At 44.6% G+C, this 20,325-nt stretch overlaps 1 protein-coding gene across 5 annotated transcripts in view; it reads right to left on the bottom strand.

The window, feature by feature from the left end:
* Nucleotides 1-749: 749 nt before the first annotated feature.
* The window catches only part of LOC123491243 (zinc finger protein 883-like), a 55,018-nt gene continuing 35,442 nt past the window's right edge, over nt 750-20,325 (bottom strand). Inside the window, exons 1-3 of one of the 5 annotated variants that reach the window (XM_045221455.1) lie at nt 10,127-10,628; nt 2,891-3,455; nt 750-2,534 (exon numbers count right to left, since the gene is read on the bottom strand). In XM_045221455.1, the coding sequence (XP_045077390.1) occupies nt 1,096-2,534; nt 2,891-3,101 (1,650 nt within the window). In that variant the 5' untranslated portion in view covers nt 3,102-3,455; nt 10,127-10,628 and the 3' untranslated portion in view covers nt 750-1,095. Of the gene's footprint in view, nt 2,535-2,890; nt 3,787-10,126; nt 10,629-20,325 lie in introns of those variants that run through there. The other 4 variants (XM_045221457.1, XM_045221456.1, XM_045221458.1 and 1 more) reach the window with 4 other exon arrangements.

Below are 20,325 nucleotides of genomic sequence, written 5' to 3'. Positions count from 1 at the left end.
GAGGGCTTTTCCAGATCCCCCGGTGCCCTAATTATGCAGACATCTCCCAACATATTCTCTACCAATCCATTTGTACAATCCATTGTTGTAAACAGCGTTTACACATCAACCAAATTTAGACTATTTTCGTTCAGACTCCCAGTTAACAGCCATAACGCCACCCGAAACACGGTCGTAAGGGTACATTCCTCCAGTGTACATAAGCAGTAACAAAACCAACAACTTAGCTGTGTCTAGTCGGGTCATGACTCCAGACCAAAGTCAACCTGAGTTAGCTTGATGACTCCAAATGCAGCAAAGAAGGATTGCATCATCCCTCCTGGCAAGCTCGCCATTCTGTCGTATATGATGAATGGTGGTAATTATTGCTGTCAACAAAAGGAGTCGGCTCATACTGAACATTGATCATAAGGTTTATTCAGACCACAAGCTTCAGCATGAGTTTACAGACACGCGTGGTCCGGAGAGCAGTGTCGTCCAATTCTAATGTCTGCTCTGTCCTATCTTCTTCGTGTACCCCTATTTATAACCAATGCAACAAGATGGGCTCCCTCTGCTGGCCAGTTTACAATACACTTCCTGTCTATTATATGTTACCTTATACTAAATATTGCCTTTTGATACTAACATAACCAACATTCCATTTCGTCATGAAAAACATTTAACAAAGGCATAATCTTCAGATACGATACTTGCTTGACCATTCTGTAGGTCATGTAACTGTTTGTTACATGCAATAACTAATTGTGTATCAGATAATGGATTGCATTTATTGATTAATTGAATACATGAATATGCACATTGTTGAAACATTCTACATAATGACATTTAATAATAATAGTATCATGAGTATATGAAAGATACAATTATCAACATCCCCACCACACACACGGCTTTACTATGACATTTTCTGTGATAACATTTATCCATTTAGATCAATGTGTGATATTACATAGACACAGGGGAGACCTGATCCTAGATCAGAGCTGCATATTATGATCCTCAGAGGTTACCATGGTGATCAGACTAAGTCAACTGTTTAAGAAAGGGAGATGGATATGACTGTTCACTAGATGTTTTCTATTGATCCTTTATTTAGGGATCTGGAACTGGTGCCGGATAGGTGGGAGATGAAATACAGCACATTTTTGCTTTCTGGTGTTTTTTCATTGGCCCTAAATGAGCAAAGCGCTTTCCACATAGACAGACATAGTTCTCTCTAGTGTGTGTTCGCTGGTGTGAATTCAGGTTCCCTGATTGAGCAAAGCTCTTTCCACAATGATCACAGCTATAAGGCTTCACTCCAGTGTGTGTTAGCTGGTGTCTATTCAGGATGGAAGCTACAGCAAAGCTCTTCCCACACTGATCACAGCTGTAAGGTCTCTCTCCAGTGTGTGTTACCTGGTGTCTATTCAGGGTGGAAGCTAAAGCAAAGCTCTTCCCACACTGATCACAGCTAAAAGGCCTCACTCCAGTGTGTGTTAGCTGGTGTGTGGTCAGGTTGCCTGAATGATTGAAGCGCTTTCCACACTGATCACAGCTATAAGGCTTCTCTCCAGTGTGTGTTAGCTGGTGTCTAGTCAATGTGTAAGCTAGAGCAAAGCTTTTGCCACACTGACCACAGCTATAAGGCTTCTCTCCTGTGTGTGTTACCTGGTGTCTAGTCAGGGAGGAAGCTACAGCAAAGCTCTTTCCACACTGATCACAGCTATAAGGGTTCTCTCCTGTATGTATGCGCTGGTGTATGGTTAGGACTTTTGATACAGCAAAGCTCTTTCCACACTGATCACAGCTATAAGGCTTCTCTCCAGTGTGTGTTCGCTGGTGTGTAGTCAGGGTGGAAGCTAGAGCAAAGCTCTTCCCACATAGACAGACATAAGTTCGCTCTCCAGTGTGTGTTCGCTGGTGTGTAGTCAGTGTGGAAGCTACAGCAAAGCTCTTCCCACACTGATCACAGCTATAAGGCTTCTCTCCTGTGTGTGTTCGCTGGTGTGAATTTAGGGTCCCTGATTGATTGAAGCTCTTCCCACACTGATCACAGCTATAAGGCTTCTCTCCTGTGTGTATGCGCTGGTGTCTAGTTAGTTTTTCTGATACAGCAAAGCTCTTCCCACACTGACCACAGCTATAAGGGTTCTCTCCTGTGTGTATGCACTGGTGTATAGTTAGGGCTTTTGATACAGCAAAGCTCTTCCCACACTGATCACAGCTGTAAGGCTTTTCTCCAGTGTGTGTTAGCTTGTGTATGTTTAAGGCTCCCAAATAAGCAAAGCTTTTCCCACATTCAAGGCAGGGGTAAGGCCTCTCCCCTGTGTGAATACGCTGGTGAATAATGAAGCCACTCCGGCTAGTGAAACTCTTCCCACAGTCAGAGCAGCAGTGGTGAGGTTTCTTCCCTATTCGTCTCTGTTGGAGTTTCTTGAGATGTTCTGATCTGGAGAGACTCTTCTCTGTCTCGTCAGCAACATCATGTGGTTGAGGCTTCCCAGATGATAAGCCCCTCCCACTGAGAGAAAGACGGTTAGGGGTGTCCCCTGTGAAACAAAGACATTGAATAACTAGGCTTGGGAAATATGGGTCCATAAACAAATACTATTACAATTTTAAACTTACAGGAGCAATTAGGGTTACGTACCTTGCTCAAGGGCACAATGACAGATTTTCCACCTAGTCAGCTCAGAGATATGAACCAGGAACCTTTTGATTAGTGGCCCAACGCTCTTAACCACTAAGCTACCTGCCGCCTTATCAATATACACTCAGTGGCCCCCTCCATTCACAAAATTGGATCGACAATTAACTGGCCACTGAGTGTATACTGTTTATCAATGAATTAACAGAAGAAGCAGAAGCAAATTGTAGTCTAATCCACACATCCCATTGTTCTTACTTGATGAAATCAAATCTCCACCTCCCTCCTCGTGTCCTTCTCTCACAGTTCCACTCTGCCCTGGTGTTTTCCTGCAGTCGACCAGCCACACAGACACCCTCTTCAGACCCAGCAGTAAGGCGCTACCGGGAGAGTTGTGACCAGGGGACTCCAGCAGGGTGGAGGGGGACGGGCTAGCTCTGTCCTGGTGACCACAGGAAGTATTGTACATAGAATATCATTAGACCAAACATTTGATTACTATATTCTAAATCTCTGATTGGTGCATCCTTATAATATCTCCTTTCTCCTGAAGTGTGTAATTGTTCACTACTTTACTGAAATGTCTTGTTTTTTTCACTTTGGCAAATTTTTCAAATGGAAGTGGTATATTTTTTTCCAAATGTTTTATGTTCAGAACCTTTGATTGAGCATTCATTGGAGTTGAACAAATCAGCCCCTCGATTTAGTTCTGGGTTCATCCGTGTTAGGAGAGCTGAAGAGATGCTGGAAGGAGGAGCTCCACCCTCTCAAGATACGGGCCGAATGTCCCCTCACCTTTCGAAATTTTGGAGGATGCTAACACCTGCGAAATCGTGATTTGTTCAAATAACCAGTGAGGAAAAACCTAAATACCAGAAGTACTGCTGCTAGTTATCCCTCTTTTGGAGCATGTTGAGAAAAAAAGTCACTCTTATAGTTTCAGTATCCTTATACAGTACTTGAAACCATCAGATACAGGGGTTTTGTGGCATGTAGGGTATTGGTGTAGCCTGGTGCAATTTCTGCCCCATGCAACATCGCTCAAGATCCACTTTTCTATGTGACTTGTTACTGTAACAGCATCCTCATCTAAAAGGAGAAATGCTCACTAACAGGGATGTAAACACATTTTTGCAAAACATTTGAGAGATCCGCTTTTTGTGCGTATGGAAAATTTCTGGGAATTTTTATTTCAGCTCATTAAACCAACACTTTACATGTTGCGTTTATATTTTAGTTCAGTGTATATGAAAGCAAGCTTTGCTTTTATCCTTACGAGACCATCATCATTTATTGACCGAGGGGTTTTGTCTTGTAGTAATGTGGTGCCTGCCTGTATTTCCTTAAACCATTGATTTAGCAATACATGTCATTGAGAAAATATATATATAATGAATAACATATTTTCTTGCCCCCATTAGCCCCCACCACTGGAATGGCCGTGCATGACAGAGTTGTTAACAAATATCCAACAGATGGGTTAGTCCAGCATCCAGATCGGAGCTGTAAAAACAATCAAGCCGGTCAATTGGCAGAATTGTTAGTTTGGCACTGTTGATCTAAACAGATTTGGATTTAAAATGTCAAGAAGACAGGAGAAGGCGCATACTTGAATTTATTCCGGATGTTTGAAACTGGTGAGTTTGTCCTGATGCTAGCAGGCATGCATTTGCTCACTGCACTGCACAACGTGCTTTTTACATGTGTGTTTGTTTTCTCAGCTACAGTTTGAGTTGTGTCCTGTCTGACAGTGAAATATACAGTTGAAGTCAGAATTTTACATACACTTAGGTTGGAGTCATTAAAACTTGTTTTTCAACCACTCCACAAAGTTCTTGTTAACAAACTATAGTTTTTGCAAGTTGGTTAAGACATCTACTTTGTGCATGACAAGTAATTTTTCCAACAATTGTTTACAGAAAGATTACTTCACTTATTCACTGTATCACAATTCCAGTGGGTCAGAAGTTTACATACACTAAGTTGACTGTGCCTTTTAAACAGCTTGGAAAATTCCAGAAAATGATAACATGGCTTTAGAAGCTTCTGATAGGCTAATTGACATCATTTGAGTCAATTGGAGGTGTACCTGTGGATGTATTTCAAGGCCTACCTTCAAACTCAGTGCCTCTTTGCTTGACATCATGGGAAAATCTAAAGAAATCAGCCTAGACCTCAGAAAATAAATTGTAGACCTCCACAAGTTTGGTTCATCCTTGGGAGCTATTTCCAAATGCCTGAAGGTACCACGTTCATCTGTACAAACAATAGTACGCAAGTATAAACACCATGGGACCACGCAGCCGTCATACCGCTCAGGAAGGAGACGCGTTCTGTCTCCTAGAGAGGAAACAGGTACAAAAGTATCTATATCCACAGTAAAACAAGTCCTATATCGATATAACCTGAAAGGCCGCTCGGCAAGAAGCCACTGCTCCAAAACCACCATAAAAAAGCCAGACTATGGTTTGCAACTGCACATGGGGACAAAGATCGTACTTTTTGGAGAAATGTCCTCTGGTCTGATGAAACACAAATAGAACTGTTTGGCCATAATGACCATCGTTATGTTTGGAGGAAAAAGGGGAACGCTTGCAAGCCGAAAAACACCATCCCAACTGTGAAGCACGGGGGTGGCAGCATCATGTTGTGGGGGTGCTTTGCTGCAGGAGGGACCGGTGTACTTCACAAAATAGATGTCATCATGAGGAAGGAAAATTATGTGGATATATTGAAGCAACATCTCAAGACATCAGTCAGAAAGTTAAAGCTTGGTCGCAAATGGGTCTTCCAAATGGACAATGACCCCAAAGTTGTGGCAAAATGGCTTAAGGACAACAGTCAATGTATTGGAGTGGCCATCACAAAGCCCTGACCTCAATCCTATAGAAAATGTGTGGGCAGAACTGAAAAAGCGTGTGCGAGCAAGGAGGCCTACAAACCTGACTCAGTTACACCAGCTCTGTCAGGAGGAATGGGCCAAAATTCACCCAACTTATTGTGGGAAGCTTGTGGAAGGCTACCCAAAACGTTTGACCCAAGTTAAACAATTTAAAGGCAATGCTACCAAATACTAATTGAGTGTATGTAAACTTCTGACCCACTGGGAATGTGATGAAAGAAATAAAAGCTTAAATAAATAATTATCTCTACTATTATTTTGACATTTCACATTCTTAAAATAAAGTGGTGATCCTAACTGACCTAAGACAGGGAATTTTTTACTAGGATTAAATGTCAGGAATTGTGAAAAACTGAGTTTAAATATATTTGGCTAAGGTGTATGTAAACTTCCAACTTCAACTATAGCTAGCTCTTAGCATAGCATGTTCTATGGAGTAGATAGCTAGCTAGTGTTGCAAAAGTCCAGTGCATTGCATGCATTGTAAGGTAGCAGCATGACAATTTGGTTTTGAACTGATATACAGTGGGGAGAACAAGTATTTTATACACTGCCGATTTTGCAGGATTTCCTACTTACAAAGCATGTAGAGGTCTGTAATTTTTATCATAGGTGCACTTCAACTGTGAGAGACTGAATCTAAAACAAAAATCCAGAAAATCACATTATGATTTTTAAGTAATTAATTTGCATTTTATTGCATGACATAAGTATTTGATCACCTACCAACCAGTAAGAATTCCGGCTCTCACAGACCTGTACGTTTTTCTTTAAGAAGCCCTCCTGTTCTCCACTCATTACCTTTATTAACTGCACCTGTTTGAACTCGTTACCTGTATAAAAGACACCTGTCCACACACTCAATCAAACAGACTCCAACCTCTCCACAATGGCCAAGACCACAGAGCTGTGTAAGGACATCAGGGATAAAATTGTAGACCTGCACAAGGCTGGGATGGGCTACAGGACAATAGGCAAGCAGCTTGGTGAGAAGGCAACAACTGTTGGCGCAATTATTAGAAAATTGAAGAAGTTCAAGATGACGGTCAATCACCCTCGGTCTGGGGGCTCCATGCAAGATCTCACCTCGTGGGGCATCAATGATCATGAGGAAGGTGAGGGATCAGCCCAGAACTACACGGCAGAACCTGGTCAATGACCTGAAGAGAGCTGGGACCACAGTCTCAAAGAAAACCATTAGTAACATACTACGCCGTCATGGATTAAAATCCTGCAGCGCACGCAAGGTCCCCCTGCTCAAGCCAGCGCATGTCCAGGCCCATCTGAAGTTTGCCAATGACCATCTGGATGATCCAGAGGAGGAATGGGAGAAGGTCATGTGGTCTGATGAGACAAAAATAGAGCTTTTTGGTCTAAACTCCACTCGCTGTGTTTGGAGGAAGAAGAAGGATGAGTACAACCCCAAGAACACCATCCCAACCGTGATGCATGGAGGTGGAAACATCATTCTTTGGGGATGCTTTTCTGCAAAGGGGACAGGACGACTGCACCGTATTGAGGGGAGGATGGATGGGGCCATGTATCGCGAGATCTTGGCCAACAACCTCCTTCCCTGAGTAAGAGCATTGAAGATGGGTCGTGGCTGGGTCTTCCAGCATGACAACGACCCGAAACACACAGCCAGGGTAACTAAGGAGTGACTCCATAAGAAGCATCTCAAGGTCCTGGAGTGGCCTAGCCAGTCTCCAGACCTGAACCCAATAGAACATCTTTGGAGAGAGCTGAAAGTCCGTATTGCCCAGTGACAGCCCCGAAACCTGAAGGATCTGGAGAAGGTCTGTATGGAGGAGTGGGCCAAAATCCCTGCTGCAGTGTGTGCAAACCTGGTCAAGACCTACAAGAAACGTATGATCTCTGTAATTGCAAACAAAGGTTTCTGTACCAAATCTTCAGTTCTGCTTTTCTGATGTATCAAATACTTATGTCATGCAATAAATAATTTGAAAAGAGGCTATTAACTAGCTGGCCTGGTGCATCGTTGCCCATGAATGGAAGTTACTAGGCTATCGTGCAAGCATCTTAGCCAGGTAGCCTAGGACAACAACAAAAAAGCGTGTACTGTAAAAGCGTGTACTGTATAACAGAGGAGAAGGAATTTGCATTTCTCTACAGGTTGGGTGAGTCAACATGTTTTTTTCTACTTGCACGCACACATTGATAGATGCATCATATTAGGTTTAGGTTAATCGGACTAAATCGTTTTTGCAGGGGACAACTTTGGTTTTAGAAGTGGGGGGACATAATTATTACATTTTTTTATTCCAGTCGGATAAACACTCCAAACAGCCTACACGACCGCTCGGAGGCGTCCGCATGGTCCTAAAACACACAGTTGCCTAGTTTTGTATCACATTCCAACGATAAAACTGGGGGGGGTGGGGGGGACAAAAATGCAATTTAAGAAAGTTGGGGGCACATGTCCACCCTGTCCGAAGTGAAAGTTGCACCCCTGGTTTTTGGCATCTTTTAGTTGTCACCGTAGTAGACTAAGCATAGGTGATTAGATGATGATGAAGTTGAAATGGTGCTTGAATAGTGGAGGCAGCACCTGTTTTCTTTGCGACTTGCGGTAACTCTAAATCAATAGTTGTTTAGTAGGCCAAAAACATTAAATTGCTTGACCATTCTGTAGGTCATGTAACTGTTTGTTACATGCAACATGTTTTGTGAACTCAGACAGATGTTCCTCTCCGGTTTTATGATTTAATTTATTCTGCCACACCTTACCAACAATGACGAGACCGCCTACAGGGAGGAGGTGAGGGCTCTGGGAGTGTGGTGCCAGGAAAATAACCTCTCACTCAACATCAACAAAACAAAAGCAGATGATCGTGGACTTCAGGAAACAGCAGAGGGTGCACCCCCCTATCCACATCGACGGGACCGTAGTGGAGAAGGTGGAAAGCTTCATGTTCATTGGCGTACTTATCACGACAAACTGAAATGGTCCACCCACGACAAACTGAAATGGTCCACCCACGGAGACAGTGTGGTGAAGAAGGCGCAACAGAGCCTCTTCAACCTCTGGAGGCGGAATAAATTATGGTATGGGCAGGCCTAAGCTACGGACAACGAACACCATTGCATTTTATCGATTGGCAATTTGAATGCACAAAAATACTGCAACGAGATCTTGAGGCCCATTTTGTTTTATGGTAGCTGTAACCAACAGATGCATATCTGTATTCTCAGTCATGTGAAATCCATAGATTAGGGCCTAATGAAGTTATTTCAATTGAATGATTTCCTAATCTGAAGTAAAATCTTTGAAATTGTTGCATGTTACGTTTTTATATTTTTGTTCAGTATAATAAATAAAATAAAATAAAAGGTAGTGGAATGGGATTAGTGTGGTGTGTGTGTTTAGGATCATTGTATGCATAAAAAAATCACATTGTGGGAGCACCGACAAACTGAAATGGTCACCCCACGCAGACAGTGTGGTGAAGAAGGCGCAACAGAGCCTCTTCAACCTCAGGAGGCTGAAGAAATTCGGCTTAGCACCTAAAACCCTCACAAACTTTTACAGATGCACAATTGAGAGCATCCTGCCGGGTTGTATCACCGCCTGGTACGGCAACTGCACCACCCACAACCGCAGGGCTCTCCAGAGGGTGGTGCGGTCTGCCGAACGCATTACCGGGGGCAAACTACCCGCCCTCCAAGACACATACAACACCCAATGTCACAGGAAGGCCAAAAAGATCATCAAGGACATCAACCACCCGAGCCACTGCCTGTTCACCCCGCTTTCATCCAGAAGGCGAGGTCAGTACAGGTGCATATAAGCTGGGACTGAGAGAATGAAAAACAGCTTCTATCTCAAGGCCATCAGACTGTTAAATAGCCATCACTAGCACATTTGAGGCTGCTGCCTATTGAAATCACTGGCCACTTTAAGAAATGGAACACTAGTCACTTTAATAATGTTTACATATCTTGTACTAATCATCTCATGTGTATTACGCTGCATTCTATTCTATAATATTCTACTGTATCTTAGTCCATGCCGCTCTGTCGTTGGTTTTCCATATATGTATATATTCTTAAATCCCATTTCTACTAGTTTTGTGTGTATTGGGTATATGTTGTGAAATTGTTAGATATTACTTGTTAGATATTACTGCACTGTTGGAGCTAGAAGCACAAGCATTTCGCTACACCCGCTATAACATCTGCTAAACACGTGTATGTGAAAAAAATAACATTTGACTTGATTTGTCTTGTCTCGGCTGTGTCAAGGCATATGAAGTAACAGGTTATAGAACAAAAAACACAATTATCACAACAAAGGTTGTAATATGGTTTTTTTCTGGGTTGGCTTCCCCAGTGATTTTACCCACCACCCCTACTGCAAGGTGTAGACTTGGCCTCATTATTTCTCCATGGTTCTGACTTTACCTCCTCTTTGCGCATTGCCTTGTATCAATCTGTGTGCTTTAGGATAGTAGGCTACTTTGCTGAAGGCCAAAATATACCAAGTGTTTATTACCACCAGATGATGAAAACTAGGCCTAGACATGTTATACACCACAGTAGGCATACTGTTAATAAAAGTAAACCAAACTTACCCGATCCATCTTGTAAGCTATTTTTTCTTCAGCGTTTCTTCAAATAAAAAAACGTCAATAGTAAATCTGAAGCTAGCCTACACTACAGTTACTTTCTTTGTCACAGCTAGACCAGAGCAATCAAACGTCCTTTTAAATATCAAAACTGGATTTAAGTTGTGACAAATAAACGTTTAATTTAGGCTAATCTTACATAAGAAAGATCCTGGATAAGATTTTACCTGATCTATTAGTCAATAAAAAGTTCAACACCCTATTCACCAAGAATCCTGATGTCTGTTATCGTCTACCTCTACCCGAGAGCCACTTGGTACAACATCCACGTCGAGAGTCCAGAAGGCCCAGTAAGGGTAGCCTATAAAATACCAGACTGATTACAGCAGCGCTATCAGTGCAGCGAAGCAGTAAAACCAGATGTATGTTCAATCCGACGTCTGCAGTGGCCATGAAGCATTTACAGCAACGCAACCTCCGCAGTAGTGAGTGGATGTATACTTCTTCCGCTTCACCGAACAAGAACAGACTGAAGGAAGTGGGCTTCTTCTTATTTGTTATTATGGCGGTCCGCAAACAATTGTTATAGGTGTATGCCGCCACCTAGTGAATTGGCTGTGTGTCAGCCTACTTTTCTGTAGTATTAATTAATTACACTTTGTGAAAAACCAACTAACCCTACACCCATTAAAACCTCATCATTATTCCACTACTTTTGCCCTCTGATCCTACACCAGGCCAGCAGCCTGAGAGGACGGATATTATCATTCAAAACAACTTGGAACTCTGCAGTAAAATATTGTACACCCAAGTACTTCTCTGCAGCTGCCACCAAAACATCTATTCACTGTGATTTACGTTCTATTCCTGCGGGTCAGTTGACAACCATGGCATGTTATTCCTATCACTCTCTGTTGACCTCGGCCTAATCACAGGGATCCTCTCAGGATCCCTCACCCTGGAGCCATCTTCCTCTACTACTCTCTTCACTGCCTCAGCATACGACACCTTCTGCACTACTCTGATCCTGGCAACCTCAACCTGTCTTTCTCTCACCGGACACGTCTGATCTCCAGCACCATGGGTACCCCTACAGTTTACACACACAACTTTTTCCATCAACACTACACATTCCTTTGTCTCAGGTCCTCCTGCACAATTCTCACATCTAGGAATCTCCCTGCTACACACCGCTGGAAGGAAGTAGTCTTCTTCTTCTTCAGTGGGGTTTATCGGCGGTTGGCATCCAACGTTATGGTGCATTACCACCACCTACTGTACTGGAGTGTGGGCCAGAGACAGGGAGAAACTAAATCCTACCTGCCAGCCCTGTTACTCTTAAAAAAGATAACTTAATATTTGAGACTATATCTAATGACGTTCTACTCAATATACTCTTTAAACTAATTTCCTGTATCCCCTTCTCCCTCATACTAGATCTCATCCTCTCTCATTCCCTCTGATACTGCCCACACTGTAGCAATACATGCTCCACGGTCTCTGTTTCCTGACAATAATCACACTTTCCTGGTGGATGCTTTCCTATCACATTTAATGTCTTATTCAACTGGCTGTGTCCCACCCTTAATCTTGTAAAAATAGCCTCCTCTCTTCTGTCTGTTCCTGCCGTCCTCCCCTCTCCGACATTCCTCTGTACTTGAAATAAATGCCTTCCCTTATTATCTCTATTCCACTGCTCCTGCCATCTCTGCACCATCACTGTATATATCAGTCTTTTTGCCTCTGCCTTGCTCATTGAAACTTCAACATCAACATTCCCACTACTAAGTGCTTGTTTAGCCTGTTCATCTACTGCCTCGTTCCCTTCCACCCCCACATGGGCTGGGACCCAAGTAAATCTTATCTGAATACCCATCTGTTTAATCCTGCCATTGGTTTGTAGCACCTCATAAAGCAGGTATTGTCTGCTACGTGAGCTAAAGGACAGGAGACTCATTAACACTGCAAATTAATCCGAGCAAATAACTACTCCGTCTTGTTTGGCTTCCTCCACCCACTGCAAGGTCAACAGTTAGGCCATCAGCTCCGCCGTATATACAGCCAGATGATCTGTAATACGTTTCCTTTCTTCCATCCCACATTCCTGCACTAAAAATGCTGACCCACTACGTCCTGTCCTTGGATCTTTTGAACCATCTGTGTAAATGGCCACAAAATCGTTTTGGAATGAACGCCGAAAATAAGGTTAGCACAGGCTTAGGAGATCTTATACGTTTTGTTCTATGAAATAATAGCAGTCTGTTAATATGACCTTTATGAATTATTTATGTGATTTCTATGCTTTTTTTATTACCTAAATTCTTCAAAATTCACAAGAAGTGACGTTAGCTGATAAAGATTATAGAACAAAACGTATAAGATCTCCTAAACCTGTGTTTACAACAGACCTTATCTTCGGCATTTATCCAAACACCCTACAAAAACACCATTAATTTTCCCCATAGGCTTTGTCCAACGAACCATGGCAAAATTAGTGCCTATAAAAAGATGCCATTACTATTTCTCTCTATAGAGCCCCACAGTGGATGAGTCATAATACCCATAAAACCTAGTGGTCAAACAGGGAAATGGTTACATTTGTTTTACACCATTCATTTTTCCCACAGGGGTTTTCCCATAGGCTTACCCTGGCAAGACATTTTGATAACCGTGTAAATCTCTCTCGGACAAGGTGACTTTTATCAATATAGTTGGCTCTATTTACTCTCAAATTTCGCAAATGCAAATTAGCATGAAAGTAGACATCATGAAAGACTACAAATCCCTGCAAGCTCCTGGACATCATCTGTAGCTGACACCTTTGCTAACAGGTAGTGTAATTTTAAAACTTGCTCATGACAGGTCACAGAATTGTCAATTTAAAGAAATGTAGCCAATTTATTCATTACTACATTTACAATGGCTTGCAAAAGTATTCACCCCCTTGGCATTTTTCCTATTTTGTTGCCTTACAACCTGGAATTAAAATGGATTTTTTGGAGATTTGTATCATTTGATTTACAGAACATGCCTACCACTTTGAAGATGCAAAATATTTTTTATTGTGAATCAAACAAGAAATTAGACAAAAAAACTGAAAACTTGAGCGTGCATAACTATTCACCCCCCCAATGTCAATACTTTGTAGAGCCACCTTTTGCAGCAATTACAGCTGCAAGTCTCTTGGTATGTCTCTATAAGCTTGGCACATCTAGCCACTGGGATTTTTGCCAATTCTTCAAGGCAAAACTGCTCCAGCTCCTTCAAGTTGGATAGGTTCTGCTGGTGTACAGCAATCTTTAAGTCATACCACAGATTCTCAATTGGATTGAGGTCTGGGCTTTGACTACGCCATTCCAAGACATTTAAATGTTTCCCCTTAAACCACTTGAGTGTTGCTTTAGCATTATGCTTAGGGTCATTGTCCTGCTGGAAGGTGAACCTCCGTCCCAGTCTCAAATCTCTGGAAGACTGAAACAGGTATCCCTGAACAATTTCCCTGTATTTAGCGCCATCCATCATTCCTTCAATTCTGACCAGTTTCCCTGTCCCTGCCGATGAAAAACATCCCCATAGCATGATGCTGCCACCACCATGGTTCACTGTGGGGATGGTGTTCTCGGGGTGATGAGAGGTGTTGGGTTTGCGCCAGACATAGTGTTTTCGTTGATGGCCAAAAATCTAAATTTTAGTCTCATCTGACCAGAGTACCTTCTTCCATATGTTTGGGGAGTCTGCCACATGGCTTTTGGCGAACACCAAATGTGTTTGCTTCTTTTTTTCTTTAAGCAATGGCTTTTTTCTGGCCACTCTTCCGTAAAGCCCAGCTCTGTGGAGTGTACGGCTTAAAGTGGTCCTATGGACAGATACTTCAATCTCCACTGTTAGCTTTGCAGCTCTTTCAGGGTTATCTTTGGTCTCTTTGTTGCCTCTCTGATTAATGCCCTCCTTGCCTGGTCTGTGAGTTTTGGTGGGCGGCCCTCTCTTGGCAGGTTTGTTGTGGTGCCATATTCTTTCCAGTTTTTAATAATGGATTTAATGGTGCTCCGTGGGATGTTCAAAGTTCCAGATTTTTTTTATAACCCAACCCTGATCTGTACTTCTCCACAACTTTGTCCCTGACCTGTTTGGAGCGCTCCTTGGTCTTCATGGTGCCGCTTGCTTGGTGGTGCCCCTTGTTAAGTGGTGTTGCAGACTCTGAGGCCTTTCAGAACAGGTGTAGATATACTGAGATCATGTGACAGATCATGTGACACTTAAATAAAGTCCACCTGTGTGCAATCTAACTAATTATGTGACTTCTGAAGGTAATTGGTTGCACCAGATCTTATTTAGGGGCTTCATAGCAAAGGGGGTGAATACATATGCACACACCACATTTCCGTAATTTATTTTTTAGAATTTTTTGAAACAAGTTATTTTTTTCCATTTCACTTCACCACTTAGAACTATTTTGTTTTATGTTCAATACATGAAATCCAAATAAAAATCAGTTTAAATTACAGGTTGTAATGCAACAAAATATGAAAAATTCAAGGGGGATGAATACCTTTGCAAGGCACTGTAACTAACATTAGATAGTTAATCCAGAGATTCTTACCTTTAATTCTAGGTAATTGATTGCAAGATATTAGCTCTTGTCCCTTAGTCTTTTAATAAATGGCTAAATAAACGGTAAACCTAGACACTTGCATCTTATAGTATTCTGAGTGATGACGCAAGGCTTGCTTCCTTGGTTAGATTCATTGATACAATTATGGGACTATAGCGTTCACATAATATTGGAGTCAGAGTCAAAATATTATTTATTCTTCACCTTCTTCTGGCAACGGTCCATACTTAATCCCTTACTCTTTAATTTACATGAATGATCTTCACCAAATGTGTATGTTGGTCCTGTTTCATCCAACTGACAATTAATTACATTATCAAAGTTTGTCTATTTTATGTTTCTATCTGAAAATATTTTTCTTCTGACGTTGACATCAGAGTCCTCTGAGACATGTAGTGACCTCTCCGAGCAGTGGTGGTTGTGGGTAATTTTTGGTTAACTACTCTATCTCACTTAGGGGCGGACAACATAAAAACCAACTATATGAATTATGCATGTTGTAGAATGAAATGCCTATATGCCTTAAATGCTTATGGATTAAGAACAATTTGAAGGGTTAAAACAGAGCAGAGACATTTATTTAGTGCAAATGCTGTGCTTCTGATAAATGGATGGTGCCCTTTACCTCCCTGCAGCTGGTTTGGGTATGTCAATGACGTGATGGAGATAAAACTTCTTGTTGCGGCTGTGTGGAGATAGGAGTAACAATGGAACTAATGTTATCACTTGTTTGTGCTTTTGACCTGATACACATAGTCACATGCACATACTCACAAGGAAAAACCATAGTGGCCAGGGAGGATGGCTGTTGGTAAAGGCTTAAATGTACAGTGAGGGGAAAAAAGTATTTGATCCCCAGCTGATTTTGTACGTTTGCCCACTGACAAAGAAATGATCAGTCTATAATTTTAATGGTAGGTTTATTTGAACAGTGAGAGACAGAATAACAACAAAAAAATCCAGAAAAACGTATGTCGAAAATGGTATAAATTGATTTGCATTTTAATGGGGGAAATAAGTATTTGACCCCCTCTCAATCAGAAAGATTTCTGGCTCCCAGGTGTCTTTTATACAGGTAACGAGCTGTCACGCCCTGATCTAGAGAACACTTGTTGGTTGGGTCAGGGTGTGAGTTTCTGTTGAGATCTATGTTATTGTATTTCTATGTTGTAGATCTAGTTTGAGATTTCTATGTTTGGCCGGGTGTGATTCCCAATCAGAGGCAGCTGTCGCTCGTTGTCTCTGATTGGAGATCATACTTAGGTAGCCTGGTTGCCTACCTTAGTTGTGGGATCTTGTTTGTGTTCCTGTAGGCTTGTTATGTGTATAGCCCATAGGACTTCACGTTTTCATGTTTTGTTATTTTGTCAAGTGTTTATTCGTCTTAATAAATATGTACGCATATCACGCTGTACCTTGGTCTGACCCATCTCTCAATGATCGTGACAGAAGATCCCAGCAAACAAGGACCAAGCAGCGTGCCCAGGAGGAGCAAACACCCTGGACACAGGTGGGGAAGATGTGGTTGTGGGAGGAGATTTTCGCTGGAATTGGACCCTGGGTGAAGGTAAAAGCCCAGGTAGGAGAGGATCAACTGCGACATCAACGGTGCCGGCCGAAGAGGAAGCCAGAGAGGCAGCCCCAATAATTTTTTTGGGGGGAGCTAAAGGGGTGGTTGGGGATCGAGAGAGAAGAGCCCCGACCATTGCACCCGTGGGGGTTTCAGGTGGATTCCCTACAACCATGGGAGCAGGAATGGGAGCAGTTTTACACAGAGTCGTCGGAGGAGGAGGACGACGATGAATTTCTGTTCCCTCACTCGTGGGGGCTCCTGGAGGAGTCCTCACTGGAGGGGGATTGGCGGTGGAGAGAGAAGGACTGGAATAGTCGTACATCTCCAACGTCAGTTCCCAGCCCGGTAAGCCCCGTGCCTGCCTCTCGCACCAAGCCAGTGGTGCGTGTTCCCAGTCCGGCACAGCTCGTGCCTGCCTCTCGCACCAAGCCAGTGGTGCGTGTTCCCAGTCCGGCACGGCTCGTGCCTGCCTCTCGCACCAAGCCAGTGATGCGTGTTCCCAGTCCGGCACGGTCCGTACGCCTGCTCCTCGCACCAAGCCAGTGGTGCGTGTTCCCAGTCCGGCACGGCCCGTGCCTGCTCCTCGCACCAAGCCAGTGGTGCGTGTTCCCAGTCCGGCACGGCCCGTGCCTACTCCTCGCACCAAACCAGTGGTGCGTGTTTGATAGATTAATTTGTATTTTAAGAATAATTACTAAATGATTTCACCCCAAATACAGTATAAATGTGTGAACGGTGTTAGAGTTATAATGTAGTGTCAACCCACTAACAGAGGGGGGCGGGACTAAACATTCCATGGTGAAGGGGACTGAGAAAATTGGTTTAAAAAAAGCCTCCTAAAGGTGGGCGGAGCAAAGTGCCTTTGTGTGTCAAGGGGTATAAAGCTGTATGTATGTTTTTTGGCGGCAGAGCTCTCCATGATTAAAAATACAGATCATTCTTGCTGGTTGTGGACCTTGAATCATTTATGATTAAAACCAGAGCCTTACAACCCCTGGTAATGATTCAAGCTTAGGTTGAATTAGAGATAGAAATTCTCATGACAAGTGGTCCTTCGAGCCGGATCTCAAAAATACGTCTTTGTCGTTCTAAGGACACCGAAACCGTGCACGGGCGGATGATAGCATCCGTATAGAATAGACCTGGCCTTCGACGTTAAGGTTATAAACAGGCCGGTGATTAATCTTATGAACGATACTGTCACGGTTTCGGCCGAGGCTGCTCCTCCTCCTGGTTCGGGCAGGCTTCGGCGGTCGTCGTCCCCGGAGTACTAGCTGCCACCGATCTATGTTTCATGTTCGATTGGTTTTGTCTGGATGTTGTACACCTGTGTCTTGTTAGTCCTCGTTAGTGCCCTATTTAGTTCTCGTTGTGTGTGCTTGTCGTTGTGTGTGATTGTACTACTGTTTCGTGTTTTGGAGCTACATTTTCCCTCCAGTGTTTGAGAGGGTTGTTTGCACATGTTTGTGCGTCATTCGTTTTGTCGCCTGTGTGCGTCGTGCATTTTGCCTTCGGGCTTATTTTGCTTCGGTTGGATATATATTTATTGCACTAAAGCCTTTGGACTGAGCCTCTGTGTCCTGCGCATGATTCCTACACCACACCCACCTTCAGCACGCCTTGACAGATGGATTTTGGAGAGATTATTTGAACTTGTATGAGAATAATAATTCTTGTGAAGGGCAGAGAATAGTTACCAAAATCTCATAAGATAATTATAAAGGAAGGAAGGGGGGTCCGAAATTGACCCTAGGTGAATAGCTATTACCAAAATAAACTAGTTAATATTGAGATTTTACGAGATACAGTCTTCACAATATAAACAGGAAGGGGTATAATTATCGTCGTGTGAGATAGATACATTAAACAAGTCGAGAGTCATAATGTCACGTTCGTCGAGGAGTGAAGGAGACCAAGGCGCAGCGAGTGAAAAGAACATGTTGACTTTATTTACTTAAAGCAACCAAAAACAACAAACCAAAGCGACGAATGTGAAGTCCAATAGTGACAAAGACTAAACAGGAACAAAAACCCACAACCCTCATGAGAACACAAACAGTTTAAATATGGCTCCCAATCAGAGATAACGAGCCGACAGCTGACACTCGTTACCTCCGATTGGGAGTCACACGACACTACAAATAACTCACCCAAAGCACAACCAAACGAATACACCCTATACAACAAAACCCCACAACAAAACCCAACAAAACAAATACACCCTGGCTCAAATACAAAAGTCCCGGGAGCCAGAGTGTCACAGTACCCCCCCCTAAAGGTGCGACCTCCGGGCGCACCAGCATACAGTCTAGGGGAGGGTCTGGGTGGGCGTGTGTCCACGGTGGCGGTTCTGGCCCTGGTCGTGGTCCCCACCCCACCTTAGTCACCACCCGCTTCCCTAGCCTCCTCCACATGACCACCCTCCAACTTACCCCACCTGGATTTAGGGGCAGCACCGGGCTAAGAGGCAGCACCAGGATAAGGGGCAGCACCGGGCTAAGGGACAGCATCGGGCTAAGGGACAGCACCGGACTCAATGGCGGATCCTGGCTGGCTGGCTCTGGCGGATCCTGGCTGGACCCGGCTCTGGCGGATCCTGGCTGGACGGCTCATGGCTGGCTGAAAGATCTGGCTGCTCATGGCTGGCTGACGGATCTGGCTGCTCATGGCTGGCTGACGGATCTGGCTGCTCATGGCTGGCTGACGGATCTGGCTGCTCATGGCTGGCTGACGGATCTGGCTGCTCATGGCTGGCTGACGGATCTGGCTGCTCATGGCTGGCCGACGGATCTGGCTGCTCATGGCTGGCTGACGGATCTGGCTGCTCGTGGCTGGCTGACGGATCTGGCTGCTCGTGGCTGGCTGACGGATCTGGCTGCTCATGGCTGGTGGAAGGCTCTGGCTGATCCTGTCTGGCGGAAGGCTCTGGCTGATCCTGTCTGGCGGAAGGCTCTAGCGGCTCCGGTCTGGCGGACGGCTTTGAAGGCTCATGGCAGACGGGCGGCTTTGCAGGCTCAGTACAGATGGCCAGTTCAAGCGCCTTAGGGCAGACGGGCAGTTCAGGCCCCGTTGGGCAGACGGCAGACTCTGGCCGTCTGAGGCGCACCGTAGGCCTGGTGCGTGGTGCCGGAACTGGAGGTACCGGGCTGAGGACACGCATCTCAGGGCTAGTGCGGGGAGAAGCAACAGGGCATGCTGGACCCTGGGGGACGCACATAAGGCCTAGTGCGGAGAGCAGGAACAGGGCATGCTGGACCCTGGGGACGCACATAAGGCCTAGTGCGGAGAGCAGCAACAGGACGCACAGGACTCGGGGAACACACAGGAGGCTTGGTGCGTGGTGTAGGCACTGGTGGGAAAAGGCTGGAGACACGCACCATACAGCTAGTGCGTGGAGGAGACACAGGGCTCTGCAGACGTACAGGAAGCCTAGTGCGTGGTGTAGGCACTGGTGGTACTGGGCTGGAGCGGGGAGGTGGCGCCGGAAATACCGGACCGTGCAGGCTTACTGGCCCCCTTGAGCACTGAGCCTGCCCAACCTTACCCGGGTTGATGCTCCCCGTCGCCCGACCAGTACGGGGAGGTGGAATAACCCGCACCGGCCTATGTGGGCGAACCGGGGACACCATGCGTAAGGCTGGTGCCATGTAAGCCGGCCCGAGGAGACGCACTGGTGGCCAGATGCGTTGGGCCGGCTTCATGACATCCGGCTCAACGCTCAATCTAGCCCGGCCGATACGTGGAGCTGGAATGTACCGAACCGGGCTATGCCTGCGTACAGGAGACACCATGCGCTCTACTGCGTAACACGGTGTCTGCCCGTACTCCGCTCTCCACGGTAAGTCCAGGGAGTAGGCGCAGGTCTCCTACCTGACTTCGCCACACTCCCTTTAAGCCCCCCCCCAAGAAATTTTTGGGTAGTACCCACGGGCTTCCAGCCTTGACTCCGTGCTGCCTCCTCATACCGCCTCCTCTCGGCTTTAGCTGCCTCCAGCTCTTCACGAGGGCGGCGATATTCTC

Source organism: Coregonus clupeaformis, chromosome 7, assembly GCF_020615455.1.
Source record: "Coregonus clupeaformis isolate EN_2021a chromosome 7, ASM2061545v1, whole genome shotgun sequence".
Classification (NCBI taxonomy): Eukaryota; Metazoa; Chordata; class Actinopteri; order Salmoniformes; family Salmonidae; genus Coregonus; species Coregonus clupeaformis.
Note: the sequence above shows the minus strand (reverse complement) of the source record. Positions and strands in the feature narration are given on the sequence as shown.